The sequence below is a fragment of the Scyliorhinus canicula genome, chromosome 4, assembly GCF_902713615.1.
Source record: "Scyliorhinus canicula chromosome 4, sScyCan1.1, whole genome shotgun sequence".
Lineage (NCBI taxonomy): Eukaryota > Metazoa > Chordata > Chondrichthyes > Carcharhiniformes > Scyliorhinidae > Scyliorhinus > Scyliorhinus canicula.
Window position 1 is genome coordinate 100915394 of NC_052149.1, and position 18908 is coordinate 100934301.

Below are 18908 nucleotides of genomic sequence, written 5' to 3' on the forward strand. Positions count from 1 at the left end.
GACTGCGCCGGGTGTTTGCGCCAGTCTTCTGGTGCAAACTGCTCCGGCGCGGGGCTGGCCCCCAAAGGTAGGGAGAATTCCCCACCTTTGGGGAGGCGCGACCCCTGAGTGGTTGGCGCCACTCCCCTACGCCGGCACCCTCCGTCACGCCGGGTAGGGGAGAATCCAGCCCAGGGTTTGTGAAAATAGGCAGTTATCCTCAAACGTTTCCGTAACAGCCTCCCCGAACAGGCGCCGAAATGTGGCGACTAGGGGCTTTTCACAGTAACTTCAGTTGAAGCCTACTTGTGACAATAAGCGATTTTTATTCATTTAATTTCATTTCACGTTTGTTAAATATGGTGCTTTCTCCAGCAGAAGGGAAGGACACGGAGAAGGCATTTAACCGTGTTGCGTGGAGTTATTTGTTTGCAGTGTTGGAGAGGTTTGGGATTGGGGCTAGGTTTGTGCCGTGGGTCAAATTGTTAGAAAGGGAACCAAAGGCGAGTGTGCGCATAAATGAGGCGAATTAGGGGTACTTTCGGTAACATAGGGGAACAAGGCAGGGGTGTCCCATGTCCTCCCTCCTGTTTGCACTGGCGAAAGAGCCTTTGGCCATTGCGTTGATGTGCTTGGATAAGTGGAAGGGAATAGTGAGGGGGGTATGGAGCATAGGGTGTCTTGTATGCGGATGATTTGCTGTACATCTTCAACCTGGGTTCTTGGGTGGGCAGCGCAGTAGCACAGTGGTTAGCACAGTTGCTTCACAGCTCCAGAGTCCCAGATTCCATTCCCAGCTTGGGTCACTGTCTGTGCGGAGTCTGCATGTTTTCACCGTGTCTGCGTGGGTTTCCTCCAGGTGCTCCGGTTTCCTCCCACAATCCAAAGATATGCAGGTTAGGTGGATTGGCCGTGCTAAATTGCCCTTAATGTCCAAAAAAGGATTGATGGGGTTACTGGGATAGGGTGGAGGTGTGGGCTTGGGTCGGGTGCTCTTTCCAAGAGCCGGTGCAGACTCGATGGGCCAAATGGCCTCCTTCTGCACTATAAATTCTATGATTCTATATAATGGGACTGCTCAGGAGACTCAGGCTTTTTCAGGTTATAAGCTGAATTGGAGGGGTAGGGTTTGCTATTTCGGATGGTGACTAGCCACTTTTAGTATTTGGAGCTGCAGGCAGCTCAAAACTGGGCCGGCTCCATAAATTGAATTACAGCAAATCAGTCTTGACCCTGCCCACCGGGCTCATGAAATTAAATTTACGGAGCCGTGTACAGGTGATTCGGAAAACGGTGCTTCAGAGAGGGCAGCAGTCAGAGGCCTGGCCCCTCTGAACCTGATGTATTATTATTGGGTGGCAAATGCTGAGAAAATGCAGTGTTGGAGTAGGGAGTCGGAGGCTGTGTGTGTGAAGATGGTGGCAGGCTCTTTTAATGGGTCGAAGTTGTGGACGTTGGCAGTGGCGCCACTCCTGTTTGCCCCAGGGAAATATGAAATGAAATGAAAATCGCTTATTGTCACGAGTAGGCTTCAATGAAGTTACTGTGAAAAGCCCCTAGTCGCCACATTGCGGCGCCTGTTTTGGAAGGCTGGTACGGCCTGCCTTGGTCTGCTTTAAAAGCCAGTGATTTAGCCCAGTGTGCTAAACCAGCCCCGGTTGGTTTCGGGGAGTCCGGTGGTGGTGGCCATGTTGAAGATATGGAGACGATTTTCGCACCACTTTAGGTTAGGGGCAGGGACAAAGTTGATGCCAATCCAAGAGAATCATGGGCTTGAGCCGGCGTGGCCGGATGCTAGGTTTCCAGACTGGGAGCAGCGGGGTGGGGGTGATGGAAATGAAAGACTTATTTCTATAATAGCGATTCTCACGTTTGGAGGAGCTGATGGGGAGGTTTGGGATTCCGAGTCGGAGGCCTTTCGGTATATGCAGGTGCGGGATTTCCCGACTTTTCCGGTGCATCATCCTATTTGTTGTTGAAAGGGGTGCTGTCAGTGGTGGGGTTGGCGGGTAGGGCGTGTGCGGTTATCTTGGTGATCTACGGGAGGATTTTGGAGGAGGATTGTTCTCTCTGGAGGGGATTAAGGCCAAGTTTGAGGAGGTGCTGGGGATGGTGCTGGAGAAGGAGATGTGGTGTGAGGTGCTATGGAGGGTGAATGCCTCAACCTCGTATGTGAAGCTGGGGTAGGTACAGCTAAAGGTAGCACATACAGCACGCCTGATGAAGCTGAGGATGAGCCAGTAGTTTGAGGGGGTGGAGGGCATTTGTGAGCAGTCTGGGAGGGCCCGGCCAATCATGTACATTTGTTCTGGTTCTGCCCAAAGTTGGAGAAATTCTGGAGGTCGTTTTCCAGCACCATGTCAGTAATCCCTCATGTGGATTTGGAGCCCAGTCCCTTTGAGGCCACAATTGGGGTGTCAGACTTGCCAGAGCTTCAGATGGGAGCGGGTGCAGATATTTTAGCCTTCAACTCGATGATTACTCGCAAGCGGATATTTTTAGGTTGGAGGTCAGTCTCTCTGACCTGTGCCTCAGTATGGCTGGGGGACTTGATGGAACTCCTGTACTTTTAGAAGGTTAAGTTCATTTTGCGGGGCAGCACGGTGGCCTAGTGGTTAGCACAACCGCCTCACGGCGCTGAGGTCCCAGGTTCGATCCCGGCTCTGGGTCACTGTCCGTGTGGAGTTTGCACATTCTCCCCGTGTCTGCGTGGGTTTCGCCCCCACAACCCAAAAATGTGCAGAGTAGGTGGATTGGCCACGCTAAATTGCCCCTTAATAGAAAAAATTATTGGGTAATCTAAATTTTTTTTTTTTAAAGTTCATTTTGCAGGGGGGGGGGGGGGGGGTGGTGAGCGGTTCCACAAGAGATGGGGTCTGTTTGTATGACACTTTAAAGAACTGTTTTCCATCAGCTGCTGAGGTGTGTGGTTGAGGGGTTGCGTTTGCTCTGAGGTATTGGGGTGTTGAAGGAAGGGGGATGGTGGTTTGGGTTTTTTAGTTTGTTGTTTTACTTTGTTGTGTTGTACATTTAAAATGTTAAAAAAATTTTAAAATATTTTCCCAAAAAAAACATTAAATTTCATACCACATTTTTAGGCCACCCTTCCCTTAGATTCAGCTATTTTCTTCTGTTTTTATATGAATTTTGAGTACCCAATTCTTTTTTTCCCAATTAAAGGGCAATTTAGCGTGGCCAATTCACCTACCCTGCACATCTTTTTGGGTTGTGGGGGTGAGACCCACGCAGACATGAGAGAATGTGCAAACTTCACACGGACAGTAATCCAGGGCCGGGATCGAACCCAGGTGCTGGGCGCCATGAAGCAACAGTGCTAACCACTGTGCCGCGTGCTGCCCCTGATTCAGCTATTTTCTGCCTGTGGAGATTTGGTGTGCACCTGGCTGCGGTATTCTACAGAATAATAATTATTCTCTTAAAATTAATTGGTTATAGAGCATTTTAGGATTCTAGCAGTATTAATTCAAGTTATTTCTGCGTATTAGTACAGAGGGAGAATCTGCACATACCTTATTGAACACAAGCATACTTACTTGTTTGAGACGATATTCATGGTTTAGGACTTGTTGCAATTCTGAAATGTCCGCAGACAGCAAGTCAATCTTTGCCTTTTGTTCAGGTGGTATGGTACTGCCAAAATTAATGGTTTCTGACATGAATTGGTTTTATATCTCTATGAAATTTACACATACTTTTATCATATCATAGAAACCAAATTCAGAGTACACAGAAGTAATACAGTAGGTACCAATCTATTTCACTGTACTTTTAAAAATAGATGGCTCAAGTGGCAGTTCTTCAGTTAAAAACAGTTTTCATAAAATGCTGGATTAAAATACAAATTTACCAGTTTAAATATGATGCCACCAAATTGCTCAGTTTTGCAATGCCATACTTGAAGAGCCAATTAATACTTTACATTAAAACATAGGATAGAAATTAATTTACATAACCAGATACCTGTAGGATATCAACAACAGTATAATTACTGAAATAATATTTGTAAATGCAGATTTTTTCAAAAAAAGTAAAATAAAAAATAGCAATATGCTGAGAAGATGTGGGGACGGATTCACCATTTAAGAGACAAAGTACTGACGCCCGGACTGAATTGGTGATGTTCTACGACCACTGAAGCGGCACCAGTCCTGAAGCAATTCAAGATGCCATGTGGAACCAGAGCAGTTCCAATGAAAAATAGTGTCCAATTCGCCAAGGTCGGGATTGATACTGGAGAGGCTGACAAGCTGCAGCCGCATATAAGCACTCCACTCCCCACACACACTCATTCCAGCCAACAAGATGGCAGCAAGAAGAGCAGCACCAGAGTGGGAAGGAGGATGCCACCCGATGCCGTACACCAGGCATGGGCACAGATGACAGAGGCTGTGAGCCCCACGGCCAGAACTGGACAGCATTGCCAGAAAAAGCTCCATGACCTCCTCTGGGTGCCAATTAGAGAGAGGGCAGTCACTGAGGCGGAGATCGGTATCAGGGAACAAAATGAGCCTCCACTGAGTTTCAGTGTCCCTATACCACGTGGCGAAGAAGCAGGCCATTCTGGTTTCCCCCGCTCCAGCCCCGCTGAAGGTGGGCACATGCCAGGGCCCCCAGGTCAGCCACGGTGCACAGCCCCAGTACCCACCGCCCCCCTCATTCCACTCCCCACCCACGCCACCCCAGGGGTTGGGTGGGATCGTCTGATGGAATAGTCAGCTGGCAATGGATTGGATTTGTTTATTGTCACGTGTACCGAAATACAGTGAAAAGTATTGTTCTGCGCACAGTTTCAGACAGATCATTCCATACATGAAAAGAAAATACATGGAGAAAACCTGAAATACACAAGGCAAATGGTGGCACGGTAGCAGTGGGTAGCACTGTCGCTTCACAGCTCCAGGGTCCCAGGTTTGATTCCCGGCTTGGGTCACTGTCTGTGCGGAGTCTGCACGTTTTCCGTGTCTGCGTGGGTTTCCTTCGGGTGCTCCGGTTTCCTCCCACAGTCCAAAGACGTGCGGGTTAGGTGAATTGGCCATGCTAAATTGCCCTTAGTGCCCAAAGGGGTTGGGTGATGTTGCTGCGTTACAGGTATGGGGTGCAAGTTTGGGCTTAAATCGGGTGCTCTTTCCAAGGGCCGGTGCAGACTCGATGGGCTGAATGGCCTCCTTCTGCACTGTAAATTCGAAGTCTTTTCAAATACATAGACACATGCATCGGGTGAAGCAGACAGGAGTGTAGCACTACTCAGTAGAGAAGATGTGTGAAGATACAGGTCAGTCCATAAGAGGGTCGTTTCGGAGTGTGGTAACAGCGGGGAAGAAGCTGTTTTTGAATCTGTTAGTGAATGTTCTCAGACTTTTGTATCTCCTGCCCGATAGAAGAAGTTGGAAGAGTGAATAAACCGGTTGGGAGAAGCCTTTGATTATGCTGCCCTCTTTCCCAACGCAGCAAAAATTGTAGACAGAGTCAGTGGATGGGTGGCGGATTCACGTGATGGACTGGGAGGTGTTCAAGACTCTCTGTAGTTTCTTACGGTCTTAAGCCAAGCAATTGCCAGACCAGTCTGTAATGCAGCCAGATAGGATGCTTTCTATGTTGCATCTGTAAAAGTTGGCAAGAGTCAATGTGGACATGCCAAATTTCCTTAGTTTCCTGAGGAAGTATAGTAGGCGCTGTTGTGCTTTCTTGGTTGTAGCGTCAACGTTGGGGGACCAGGACAGATGGTTGGTGATGCGCACACCTAGGAATTTGAAGCTGTCAACCATCTCCACCTCGGCCCCATTGATGCAGACAGGGGTTTGTACGATACTTTGCTTCCTGAAGTCAATGACCCGCACTTTAGTTTTGCTGACATTGAGGGAGAAATTGTTGTCATTACCCCACTCCACTAGGTTCGCTATCTCCCTCCTGTATTCTGACTCATTGGTGTTTGAGATCTGACCGACTACGGTCGTGTCGCCAGCAAACTTGTAGATGGAGTTGGAGCCAGATTTTGCCATGCTGTCGTGTGTGTATAGGGAGTATAGTAGGGGGCTAAGTAAGCAGCCTTGTGAGGCCTCGGTATTGAGGACTATCATAGAATCATAGAATTTACAGTACAGGAGGCCATTTGGCCCTGCACCAGCTCTTGGAAAGAGCACCCTTCACCCATAACCCCACCCAACACTAAGGGCAATTTTGGACACTAAGGGCAATTTAGCATGGCCAATCCACCTAACCTCCACAGCTTTAGACTGTGGGAGGAAACCGTAGCACCCGGAGGAAACCCACGCACACACGGGGAGAACATGCAGACTCCGCACAGACAGTGAGCCAAGCCGGGAATCGAACTAGGGTCCCTGGAGCTGTGAAGTAATTGTGCTAACCACTATGCTACCGTGCTGCCCCACTATCGTGGAGGTGTTGTTGTTCATCCTTACTGATTGTGGTCAATGTATCAGAAAGTCGAGGATCCAGTTGCAGAGTGAGGAGCCAAGTCCTAGGTTTTGGAGCTTTGATATGAGCTTGACTGGGATTATGATGTTGAAGGCAGAGCTGTAGTCAGTAAATAGGAGTCTGATGTAGGAGTCTTTGTCGTCGAGATGTTCCAGGGATGTGTGTAGGGCCAGGGGCAAGGCGTCTGCTATGGACCGGTTGTGGCGTTATGTGAATTGCAGTGGATCTAGGCATTCTGGGAGTATGAAGTTCATGTGCCACATGACCAACCTCTCGAAGCACTTCATTACGATCGATGTCAAGGCTACCGGGGTAAGAGGGTCGCACCGCTGTTTGCCAGGACCCCTAGTCACCCAACCTGGTGGTGATTAGAGCGTCCAATGTGCGCCGGCCCGGGTGCACACGTTGTGTGGCCTCCTCTGGCTGCCGGGCCCCATGCCCTGACCATTCTGGTTTCCCCACATCTTCCTCATCGGCCTATGCCAACCGTTCACCCCCCTCCTCTAGCAAGTTCCCCTCTGTCAGCAGGGGTACCAGTGGCTAACATTACCTATGCCAGCGGAGGCTCTATGGATCCCATCCGCATTCTCCTGTCGGGGCTACCATGGGTGTTGCCCTTGGGAGGGCCGCGTGATGCCCTGCCAGTGGCTGGCGCATGGTTGCGGGTTGGATGGGGTCAAGGGAGGGTTTGGGGTGTGGGGAGGGTGGGAGTGGGCCCATATGGCCGGTGTTGCTCTACTCAACCAGTGGCCACAGCGGGCGGTCAGTGGGGTGCACAGCAAGGTGGCTATCTTGCAGGCCATGGCAATGACGGTCCGTGGCTGGACACCCTGATCCCAGAGGGGTCATCCTGATATGAAGACCCATACCACCTCACGTTACTCCTCGGCCCTGGCAGACGCACCCCAACACCCCTCCCCAGCTCCTGCCATGCCATGCCAGCGGCAGGACCAACAGCCCACCCCCCTGGGAACATGACCTATTTCCACGCTCTCCCTCAACAGCCATTGCGCCTGTTTCCCGATGTTTTAAATCACAAGTGAGCCTTGCAGTCAGTAATTCCTCCTGACGGAGGCGGTGCATTGCGAGAACCCAGCAGAATACCGGGATGGGCTCATTAATGATATGCCAACGGCGTTTACTGTGTGTGCAGCGTAGAATGCATTCACATCGCTGTCGAGGCACCGGAACATGTCATTCAGCAGGGCGCCTGGCGCTGGCCTCAATTTTCGCCTGTCGCGTGATTCTCCACCCAATTGCATTTCCCAATTCCAGCATCAGCCAACTGAGAATCCTGCCCATGGTATTTCAGTCAATGTACAAGGACAGCAGTATTTTCATCAATTAATTGAATGATTAGAGCACAGTAGGAGGTCAATTGGCCCACTGTGCTGGCCCTCTGAAGTAGTTAGCCTAGTGCCACTCCCCAAACTTCTCCCATAGCCCTGCACATTCTTCCTTTTCAGGTAATAAACCAATTCCCTCTTGAATGCTTCGATTAAACCTCACTCAGATAGATCCATTCACTGCATGAAAATGACTTTCCTCATGTCATTACTTCTTTTGCCAATTACCTTAAATCTTTGCCTTGGGTTCTCAATTCTTCCCACTGGGAAGAATTCTCCCCATCTACTCAGCCCAGATATCTCGTGATTTTAAATACTTCTATCAAATCTCCTCTCAACCTTCTTTTCTCCCAAGTATATTTTTTGCACCCTCTCTGAACACTTTTACATCCTTCCGAGTGTGGTATCCAGAATTAGACACACCAGTTGAGGACAAATCAGTGTTTCATACAAGTTTCACATAATTTCCTTGCTTTTGTACTCTATGACCCATTGACAAAACCGAGGATACTATAAGCTTTATTAACTGCTCGATCAATTTATCCTAGCACATTCAATGATTTACACACGTATTCACCAATATTTCTTTGCTCCTGCATCCCCTTTAGTCTGTATTGTACCCTTTGGTCTGTATCATCTCTATGATATTTCTATTAAAATGCATCCCTATGATACTTATACAATATTTCTTCCTAATAATACAGTATATGCAGTTACTTTCTTTGTTAAATCATGGTATAGGGAATATACTAAGTGTGCTTATCTTAAATGTAGATAATTCTTCCAGAGAAACTCTGTTACTTTTTTGTCTAAGGCGGAACACAGAACAACTTCCACCAGTTGCTAGTTGTTCTGATTGAATATTCCAGTCATGATCATTTGGATTTTGTTCAGCATGGAATGTCACTATAAGATATCTGCAGACTTCCAATGCAGCCGGTATGCAAGCACTACCAAAACTTATTTTGTTCACACACATGCCAATACTGGAACACGTTGAGACACGTCTACAGAGCAGAATCTGATTATACATTATTTTGCCTTTAACAGGTTGAATTGCATTAGGATGCACTTACGTAAGACTTTCAATTTTGTAATTCATTTCTTCATTTGATGAAACCATCTGCTGCATCATCTCCAGATTCAATTTCTTTGGGGAACAAGTACATAGGTCAACTTTTCTATTAGGCTTTTACTTTTGCAACTTGTTGTAGAGGCTATTTTGTTAAAGAAACACTTATTGTACTGGTCCCTTGTCCGAATAATCACAAAGACATCATAAGTGACACATGTAGTAAAATTAAAATAAAATGCTACAAATACTCAGCAGGTCAGGCAGTATCTGCAGGGAAACCTTTGAAATTTAGAGGTGTACTAGGAGTACAGGGTACAGGAAAAAGAACAGCCCATCCATTCCATACAGCAAACATTGGTAGGAGTTGTTTATAGCCCTCAAACAGTAGTGGTATTGTGATGCATGTTATTAACCAGGAGATTAGAGAAGCATGTAGAATGGGTAATACAGTAATAATGGGTGATTTCAATCTCCATATGGACTGGATAAACCTAATCAGCACTGGTGGACAAATGTCTGGGTTGTGTTAAGGATGGTTTTCTACAGCAGCATGTTGAGTAGCCAACGAGAGAAGAGGCTATTTTAGACCTAGTCTCACATAACGAAAAAAGGCTAATTAATAACCTTGTTGCAAAATAATCTTTAGGAATGAGTGGCCATAATATGATAGAATTTTATACTGTGCTTGAAAATGAGATCATTCAATCTGAAGACAGGGTGTTAAATTTGAACAAAGGAAATTATAACGGTATGAGGGGCAAATTGGTTGAACTGAATTGGGAAAATACGTTGGATAAAAGCAAATTACTGCGGATGCTGGAATCTGAAACCAAAGAGAAAATCTGTAGGGAGAGAAAAGAGATGACGTTTCGAGTCCAGATGACGTTTGACAGGGAGTTTCCCGCCAGCACTGTCGGCTAGTTCCATACCGCTATCTAACCACACTTAGTCACGTTTTTGTGCCTTGGGAGTTTCTCACCGGTTTAGCCGACACTTAGAATTATTTTCATCACTGGGGAGTGAACTCACTGGCCAGACCGGCTCCTCAGAGGTGGGCTGTCATTTTTTTTAAATGCCCCGATCTCTACGTGAGCTTGTGGGTTCCCCACATCCCATCCATGGGCAATGTCAGCCCCACACATATGGGCAATACCACACACGATCATCAACAGTGCTTTCAAGCGGCACTTACTCAGCAATAACGTGCTCACGGATACTCAGGTTGTGTTCCGCTAGAGTCACTCAGCTTCTGATCTCATTACAGTCTTGTAAAAGAGCTGAATGCAGAGGTGAGAGTGACTGCCCTTGATATCAAGGCAGCATTTGACCGAGTGTGGCATCAAGGAATCCTAGCTAAACTGGAGTCAATGGGAATCAGGGGAAAACTCTCCACTGGTTGGAGTCATACCTGGCACAAAGGAAAATGGTTGTGGTGGTTGGAGGTCAATCATCTCGGGTGAATACACTTAAGTAGGTTTAAAACCTACTTAAGCACACGTGACTTGGTCCTGACCATTGTGGGCAGGATTCTTGTCGCGCCGTCTCGCGGGACTTGGGTAGATCCCGCAAGGCATGGTGGCTTCCAGGAAGCCCACGGGAGACCTCACCAGGCATCTACCGGTCACGTCACGCTCCCAGTTGGGCACAGCGTGGCCAGTAGATCATGCCCATAGTTTTAAGTGGGTTTAATTTAATGTTTTTGTGGAAGGAAGGGTAAATCCTATAAGTTAGATTCATGCTGGACTACGGTGTTTTTAGCTGTGGGGATTGGTTCAGTTACAACTGTGTTTCTATTGTGCTTAGAAAGGGCCATGGCGGACTTCCGGGTGTGCATTATGGAGTGAGTGTGCACACAGAGGCAGCTCCTGCCTAATATTGCAGAAAAGAGCTCTTTTTTGGGCAGCACGGGTTGGAATTTCGATGAAAAGGCGTGGGTGAAGGTTCAAGGAGTATTTTCCCCCAGGAATAGGATGTTTCTTGGTTATCAGACCCTCAGAAACAGTGCAGGATTTGTCTGAGCAGCAACAAACAAAAGCAAGCATGCTAGCGGGGGAAGGGCCAGCTTATAGGTCTCAAGCTGACCTGAGGGCCTTTATGAAAGCTGAATTCTAGCAGCAGAGGGAAGAACTGTGAAAAGATCTCATCAAGGCCATTGAAGAAGCGGAGACGGACTTCCGGTAGCGGTGATGCGGAGCTAAGCCGCACGTTCAGTGGCTCCCACTATTTTCGGACTTTGGGGCTCTTTTAAGGGCTCGCAGTGGTGTTGTTTGGACTTTTCCCTGTGGGGGAACACTCCTTCTCAGATTCTCCACCGGTGGATGGCCTGGACTAGGAGTGGAGCGGTCAGAAAATCGGCTTTGTAGGTGCGGCACCGCAGCTCCCGCTACTTAAGGACTTTTGGGCCGATTTGAGGGCCTCAAACAGTGCTGTCTCAACGAATCCCGGTGGGGGAAGGTGTCTAGAGGAGCATTCCCCATAATTTATGGTGCTCACCCGGAGTGGGGCAAAGGAAAAAGCTGCAGCAGCTCCCCAAGAAAAGCGGGGAAAGCAGGACAAAATGGCGGCCGGCGGAACACCTGAGGACTGGTGGAAGTGGGCGCAGGAGCAGCAGGCCTCTCTTCTGCGCTGTTTTGCGGAGCTGAAGGCTGAGTTGCTGGACTCCCTGAATGCGACTACCAACAAGCTGCTTGGAGCTCAGGCGGCCCAGGAGGCGTCTATTCGGGAATTGCAGCAGCAGGCCGCTGAGAGGGAGGAGGAGGCCGTGGTCCTTGTGGGGAAAGTGGAGTTGCATGAGGCACTTCACAAAAAGTGGCAAGACCGCTTGGAGGAGCTGGACGTTCGCACGAGGCGAAATAATTTGAGGATCCTGGGCCTGGCGGAGGGGCTGGAGGGGTCGGATCTCCCGGCGTATGTGACCACAATGTTGAGCTCGTTGATGGGAGCGGGGTCCTTCCATTTGCCCCTGGAGCTTGAGGGAGCTCACAGAGTGATGGCCAGGAGGCCTAAGGCAAATGAACCCCCGCGGGCGGTGCTGGTGCGGTTCCATCGATTTAGTGACCGGGAGTGTGTGCTGCGCTGGGCCAAGAAAGAGAGGAGCAGCAAGTGGGAGAATTCGATAGTGCGAATCTACCAGGACTGGAGTGCGGAGGTGGCAAAGCGGCGGGCCGGGTTCAACCGGACGAAGGCGGTGCTGTATGCCAAGCAGGTCAGATTTGGAATGCTGCAGCCTGCGCGTCTGTGGGTGACATATAAGGACCGGCACCACTACTTCGAGTCCCCGGAGGAGGCGTGGGCCTTTGTACAGGCGGAGAAGCTGGACTCGAACTAGGGTCTGGGGACACACTATGGCCGTTGCTGTTTTTGCACTTCAATTTTGACACGTGTTTTTTTTATGCTGGTTTTCTTTTTGCTCTGTTTCCGGGTGGGTTTGTCTGTTGGGTATGGGTGTGGGGTATGTGGGGAACGTTGGGGGTATGTGCTTTATATGTTCTCTTCTGTACGGGGCCGGGGGTTGGGGTGAAACTGGATTTTAAGGAGCTGCGTCAGAAGGGTGGGGTGTGGCAGTGTGAAAGCGCGGGCTTTCCTCTGGTTGTCCGCGCTGCGGGGGGGGGGGGGGCGGAGCTGGAGGTGGGGGCGTGGCCTCTACTGGTTTTCTTTCCCGCGCTGAAGCGGTGCCAAGGAGGTGTGGCAAGAGGGGGATGACCCCATGCCGGGAGGAGATGGGTTTTGGCAGGAGCAGCCGGGTCAGCAGAAGTTAGCTGACTCACGGAAGTACCATGGAGGGTGCGTCGCGGCTAGGAGGGGTCCTAGCCTGGGGGGGTGGGGGGGGATACCGGGTTGCTGCTGGAATGGCCAGGAAGGAGCTGGCGTGGGCCGGGGGGGTAGAGGAGAGGTGTTATCGCCATGGGGAACGGGTCAGGCGGGGCGAGCTGGCCTGGGGCGAGCAGTCGATAAGCTATGGCTAGCCGGCGGGGGAGGGGGGCGGGTTGCCCTCTGATCCGTCTGATTACCTGGAACGTGAGGGGGCTGAATGGGCCGGTTAAGAGAACTAGGGTAATTTCTCATCTGAAGGGGCTGAAGGCGGACGTGGCTATGCTCCAGGAGACCCACTTGAAGGTGGCGGACCAGGTTCGTCTGAGGAAGGGGTGGGTGGGACAGGTTTTTCACTCAGGATTGGACGCGAAGAACCGGGGGGGTGGCGATTCTGGTGGGGAAGAGGGTGGCGTTCGAGGCGGCTGAGGTGGTGTCGGACAAGGAGGGCAGATATATTATGGTGAAGGGTAGGCTGCAGGGAGAGAAGGTGGTGCTGGTTAATGTATATGCCCCGAATTGGGATGATGCCGGCTTCATGAGGCGATTGTTGGGCCGCATTCCGGACCTGGAGGCAGGGGGCCTGATCATGGGGGGAGACTTTAACACAGTGCTGGATCCCCCACTGGACCGGTCCAGTTCAAGGACGGGTAGTAGACCGGCGGCGGCCAAAGTACTGAGGGGGTTTATGGACCAGATGGGAGGGGTGGATCCCTGGAGGTTTGGGAGGCCGAGAGCGCGGGAGTATTCCTTTTTCTCCCATGTCCATAGGGTCTATTCCCGAATAGATTTTTTCATCCTGAGCAGGGGATTGATCCCGAAGGTGCAGGATGCAGAGTATTCGGCCATAGCAATTTCAGACCATGCTCCGCACTGGGTTGATCTGGAGATGGGGGAGGCGCGGGACCAGCGCCCACTCTGGCGCCTGGATGTGGGGATGCTGGCTGATGAGGAGGTGTGTAGGAGGGTCCGGGGAAGTATTGAGGGGTATCTTGATACCAACGACACGGGGGAGGTCCGGGTGGGGATGGTCTGGGAGGCTCTGAAAGCAGTGATCCGGGGGGAGCTGATCTCCATACGGACCCATAGGGAAAGGAGGGAGAGGAAGGAGAGGGAGAGACTGGTGGGGGAGCTCCTGGATGTGGACAGGAGATACGCGGAGGCACCGGAGGAGGGGTTGCTGGGGGAACGGCGTAGTTTGCAGGCCAAATTTGACTTGTTGACCAACAGAAAGGCAGAGACACAGTGGAGGAGGTCGCAGGGCGCGGTATACGAGTATGGGGAGAAGGCGAGCAGGATGTTGGCGCATCAGCTCCGCAGGCGGGATGCGGCTAGGGAAATTGGTGGAGTGACGGATGGGGGTGGGAATGTAGTGCAGAAGGGGACAGAAGTAAATGGGGTCTTTAGGGACTTCTACGAGGAACTGTACCGGTCAGAGCCTCCGATGGGGAGAGGGGGGATGGAGAGCTTCATGAACAGGCTATGTTTCCCAAGGGTTCAAGAGGAGCTGGTAGAGGGGCTGGGGGCGCCGATAGAGTTGGAGGAGCTAGTCAGGGGGATCGGGCAAATGCAGTCAGGTAAGGCGCCGGGGCCGGACGGGTTCCCGGTGGAATTTTATAAAAAGTATGCGGATCTGGTGGGTCCCCTGTTGGTGCGAGCCTTCAATGAGGCATGGGAGGGGGGGGCTTTGCCCCCGACGATGTCGCGGGCACTGATCTCTCTGATCCTGAAGCGGGATAAGGACCCCTTGCAGTGTGGATCATACAGGCCTATCTCGCTCCTCAATGTTGACGCTAAGTTGCTGGCGAAGATCCTGGCCACCAGGATAGAGGACTGTGTGCCAGGGGTGATACATGAGGATCAGACAGGATTTGTCAAGGGACGGCAGCTCAACACGAATGTGCGGAGACTACTAAATGTTATTATGATGCCGGCAGTGGAGGGTGAGGCTGAGATAGTGGTGGCGCTGGATGCGGAGAAAGCATTTGATAGAGTTGAGTGGGGGTACCTGTGGGAGGTGCTGGAGCGGTTCGGATTCGGGGAGGGATTCATCAAATGGGTGAGGCTGCTCTACGCGGCTCCGATGGCAAGTGTAGTTACCAATGGAAGGAGATCGGAGTACTTTAGGCTCTACTGTGGGACCAGGCAGGGGTGCCCCCTGTCCCCCTTGCTCTTTGCACTGGCGATTGAACCTTTGGCTATGGCGTTGAGGGAGTCAGGGAGATGGAGGGGTCTGGTGCGGGGTGGGGAGGAACATCGTGTATCGCTGTATGCGGACGACCTGCTGTTGTATGTGGCGGATCCAGAGGGTGGAATGCCGGGGGTGATGGAATGGAGCTGTTAGCGGAATTTGGGGGCTTCTCGGGCTATAAGTTAAATTTAGGCAAGAGTGAGGTATTTGTAGTACACCCGGGTGATCAGGAGGAGGGAATCGGGAGACTCCCATTTAAGAGGGCAGTGAAGAGTTTCAGATACCTGGGGGTGCAGGTGGCCAGGAGTTGGGGGACTCTCCATAAGCTTAATTTTACCAGGCTGGTGGAGCAGATGGAGGAGGAATTTAAAAGGTGGGACATGGTGCCGCTATCGTTGGCGGGTAGAGTGCAGTCCGTCAAAATGACGGTTCTCCCGAGGTTCTTGTTCCTTTTTCAGTGTTTGCCCATCTTTATCCCTAGGGCCTTTTTTAGAAGGGTGACTAGCAGCATCATGAGCTTTGTTTGGGTGCATGGGACCCCGAGGGTGAAGAGGGTCTTCTTGGAGCGGGGTAGAGATGGTGGGGGGCTGGCGTTACCCAATCTCTCGGGGTATTATTGGGCGGCCAATGTGTCGATGGTGCGCAAGTGGGTAATGGAGGGGGAGGGGGCAGCATGGAAACGGATGGAGAGGACGTCCTGTGGGGATACAAGCCTGGGGGCCCTGGTAACGGCGCCGTGGCCGCTCCCTCCTACGAGGTATACACAAGTCCGGTGGTGGCGGCTACCCTCAAGATTTGGGGGCAGTGGAGGCGACATAGGGGAGAAGTGGGGGGCTCAATGGAGGCTCCGTTAAGGGGGAACCATAGGTTCGTCCCGGGGAACATTGATGGGGGATTTCAGGGTTGGCACAGAGCGGGCATCAGACAGCTGAGGGACCTGTTTATTGATGGGAGGTTTGCGAGCCTGGGGGAGTTGGAGGAGAAATTTGGGCTCCCCCCGGGGAACATGTTCAGGTATCTGCAGGTAAAGGCATTTGCTAGGCAGCAGGTGGAGGGATTCCCTTCGCTTCCCGCGAGGGGGGTGAGCGACAGGGTGCTTTCAGGGGTCTGGGTCGGGGAGGGGAAGATATCCGATATCTACAAGGTTATGCAGGAGGCGGAGGAGGCGTCAGTAGAGGAGCTGAAAGCTAAGTGGGAGGGGGAACTGGGGGAACAGATCGAAGACGGGACATGGGCTGATGCTCTGGAGAGGGTTAATTCTTCCTCCTCGTGTGCGCGGCTTAGCCTCATCCAATTCAAGGTGCTGCATAGGGCCCACATGACTGGGACGAGGATGAGTAGGTTCTTTGGGGGTGAGGACAGGTGTGTCAGGTGCTCGGGGAGTCCAGCGAACCATGCCCATATGTTCTGGGCATGCCCGGCACTGGAGGAGTTCTGGAAGGGGGTGGCGAGGACGGTGTCGAGGGTGGTGGGATCCAGGGTCAAGCCAGGATGGGGACTCGCGATTTTTGGGGTTGGGGTGGAGCCGGGAGTGCAGGAGGCAAAAGAGGCCGGTGTGCTGGCCTTTGCGTCCCTAGTAGCCCGGCGAAGGATCTTGCTACAATGGAAGGATGCGAGGCCCCCAAGCGTGGAGACCTGGATCAATGACATGGCTGGTTTCATTAAGCTAGAGAAGGTCAAATTCGCCCTGAGAGGGTCGGTACAAGGGTTCTTTAGGCGGTGGCAGCCTTTTCTCGACTTTCTGGCTCAACGGTAGGGTACAGGGACAGTAGCAGCAGCAACCGGGGGGGGGGGGGGGGCGACAATGACTATGTTTGTTTATTTAATTTTAATATATTTTTAAGTTCTTTTGTTGTTCATTGGGATTGGGGGGGGGGGGGATGTGATACATGCGCCGATACGGTCTGGGGGTGTCACAGTTATTATGGGTTATTTTGTTGCATTTCATTGTTTGTCATGTTTTATATTTTCTGTAAAAAATTCCAATAAAAATTATATTAAAAAAAAAGAAAGGGCCATGGCGTGACGAGTAAATAAACTCTCAATGTTTGCTGAGCAACTTGGGGCCCTTTTAAGGGCAAAAGGTTTTGAGCTTAGTTTTGGCTGAATTCATTAGCAGTTGGAACTAAGGTAGTAAGAGAGAAGACATCTCTCGCAGCTCTGCTAGAAACAGTTGGTCGAAAGCTAGAGAGGGAAGGTCTCTGTCTGCTTTGCTTGAAGAAAACCATACCATGGAGTAATGGTTTAGAAAACAAGTGCAGAGATCTCAAGAGCAGTTAAGGAAACCAGAGAAATATAGAGAAGTTTCCAAGAAGTCTGGGCTTCAAGACAGTGAAACTGGGAACCAGAACAGATTATTTTTCTGTAAAATCACAAAGAGTTGAAAAGACATTGGATTGGGAGAGGCCAGACAGATATTTGCAACAGTGCTAAGGTCTGAGAGACATTATTTGGAATAATCGAGAAAATCAGTGGCTGGATTTCAGAGATTGTGTGGAAGCCTTTAAGACAAAAGAAAACATAAAATGAAAGGTGTAAAACCTGAAAGTAAGTCTTTGAAGAGAGTAGTTGAGAAAAAACATTGAAAAGATTTGAAAGTGTGCCTATTTGAAAGTGGAATTTGAAATCACTCAGTTGGAATTCAGGGAGATAAGGTGCCTCACCGTACAAGAATCATCGAGGGGAACTCTGAGAAGAAATTCACAGACACTAACTTGGGTTCAGAGCAGAGTGTGTGTATTTGACCACAGCCAATCTGGGTGCTTAAAAGATACTGTGCATTAATGGGACCATCAGTTTAAGATATACTTTGTAATTCATGTTAATCTTAAAATCTGTATGCATTCGTGAAGCTAAGGGAGGAGTAATGGGGAAATGCATAATAATCCATCTTTCCATGTTTCTAAATGTTAAAAACTAATTAGCGGTCCTGTGACTCTGTTCCGCCACCTTTTATTAAAATAAGTTACGGTTGAGCCAGGGTTCTATTCTGGGATATACCTGTAGTTACATCGACTGACACTGTAACTATCCTTAGCTTCTTCACAAGTAGAATTAGATAAATATACATCAAGACAAAAAAAAATACAAAATGGAAACATATAAATCCTGCACACAATAATTAATTAAATCCTCCCTTATATTTTGGTGCAAGAGCAACCATTCTAATTGTTACAGGAATCTTGTTACATTCACTTTGCAACACACAAACAATAGGATTAGTTTAGATTTACAGCTGATACTTACAAAACTTTTTTGTTGGTTCAGGTAGGTATCTAGAGCTCCTTTTCTGAACTGAAGAAAGTTGATGATGCCACTCAAGATGACAATAGTACATTTTGTTTCTTTGTTGAAAACGTTGGTGTATCAAATGAGCAAGTGAGAAAGGAGAAGATAGGAAAAAAATAAGAGTCCTACTCATAGCTTCTGTAAAATTGCATAGAAGGTACGTTGAAGTTGTTTCCAAAATTGTTATCCAGGTTAAACAAGTTAAACAATAATGCAGCAAAATTAATCATAATGATGCACCTGAAAAAAATAGTGCAATTGCCCCATCAGATTTCAAAAGCATTGTTTCTTTCCTTTAACCCCCATTCAACTTCCTAACTTCATTTTACTTCATTCAATATCAATTGTAATTATCAACAAACTGTCAGCAACACCTACTGCTATCATAAAATACAGAAAATGGAAAATCGTACTTTCTCTCATACCATGCAAATGTAATAATAGTATGTTTGTAGGTCAGGACAAATCTCTGAATTAATAATCCACTCCGAGATGTTGTGGGAAGTTGGTAAAATGGGACATACAAGAATCAACAAGTCAGAGGGAACTCGTTCTAAGCTTCATTTTTTTTTACACTGTCAGAAGTGCCAATGATCAGATTCAATGGTACCTTGTGGCGACCCTAGAGTACGTATACATCAACCTTGCAGCACACAAAACTCAAGGTATTTGTATAGGTCTGTGATGTTTAGAGGATGGCTGTGGTTTGAGATAGGTGCTCTATATTCTTGCCTTTGCACCCCCAATATTACAAGACTATATC

At 49.5% G+C, this 18908-nt stretch overlaps 1 protein-coding gene across 3 annotated transcripts in view; it reads right to left on the reverse strand.

The window, feature by feature from the left end:
- Positions 1–18908, reverse strand: part of nuf2 (UF2 component of NDC80 kinetochore complex) — a 75191-nt gene that overhangs the window by 23465 nt on the left and 32818 nt on the right. For all 3 annotated transcript variants that reach the window (XM_038794903.1, XM_038794904.1, XM_038794905.1), the window contains exons 6-8: positions 18104–18201; positions 8858–8931; positions 3534–3630 (exon numbers count right to left, since the gene is read on the reverse strand). In XM_038794903.1, the coding sequence (XP_038650831.1) occupies positions 3534–3630; positions 8858–8931; positions 18104–18201 (269 nt within the window). The remainder of the gene's footprint in view (positions 1–3533; positions 3631–8857; positions 8932–18103; positions 18202–18908) is intronic.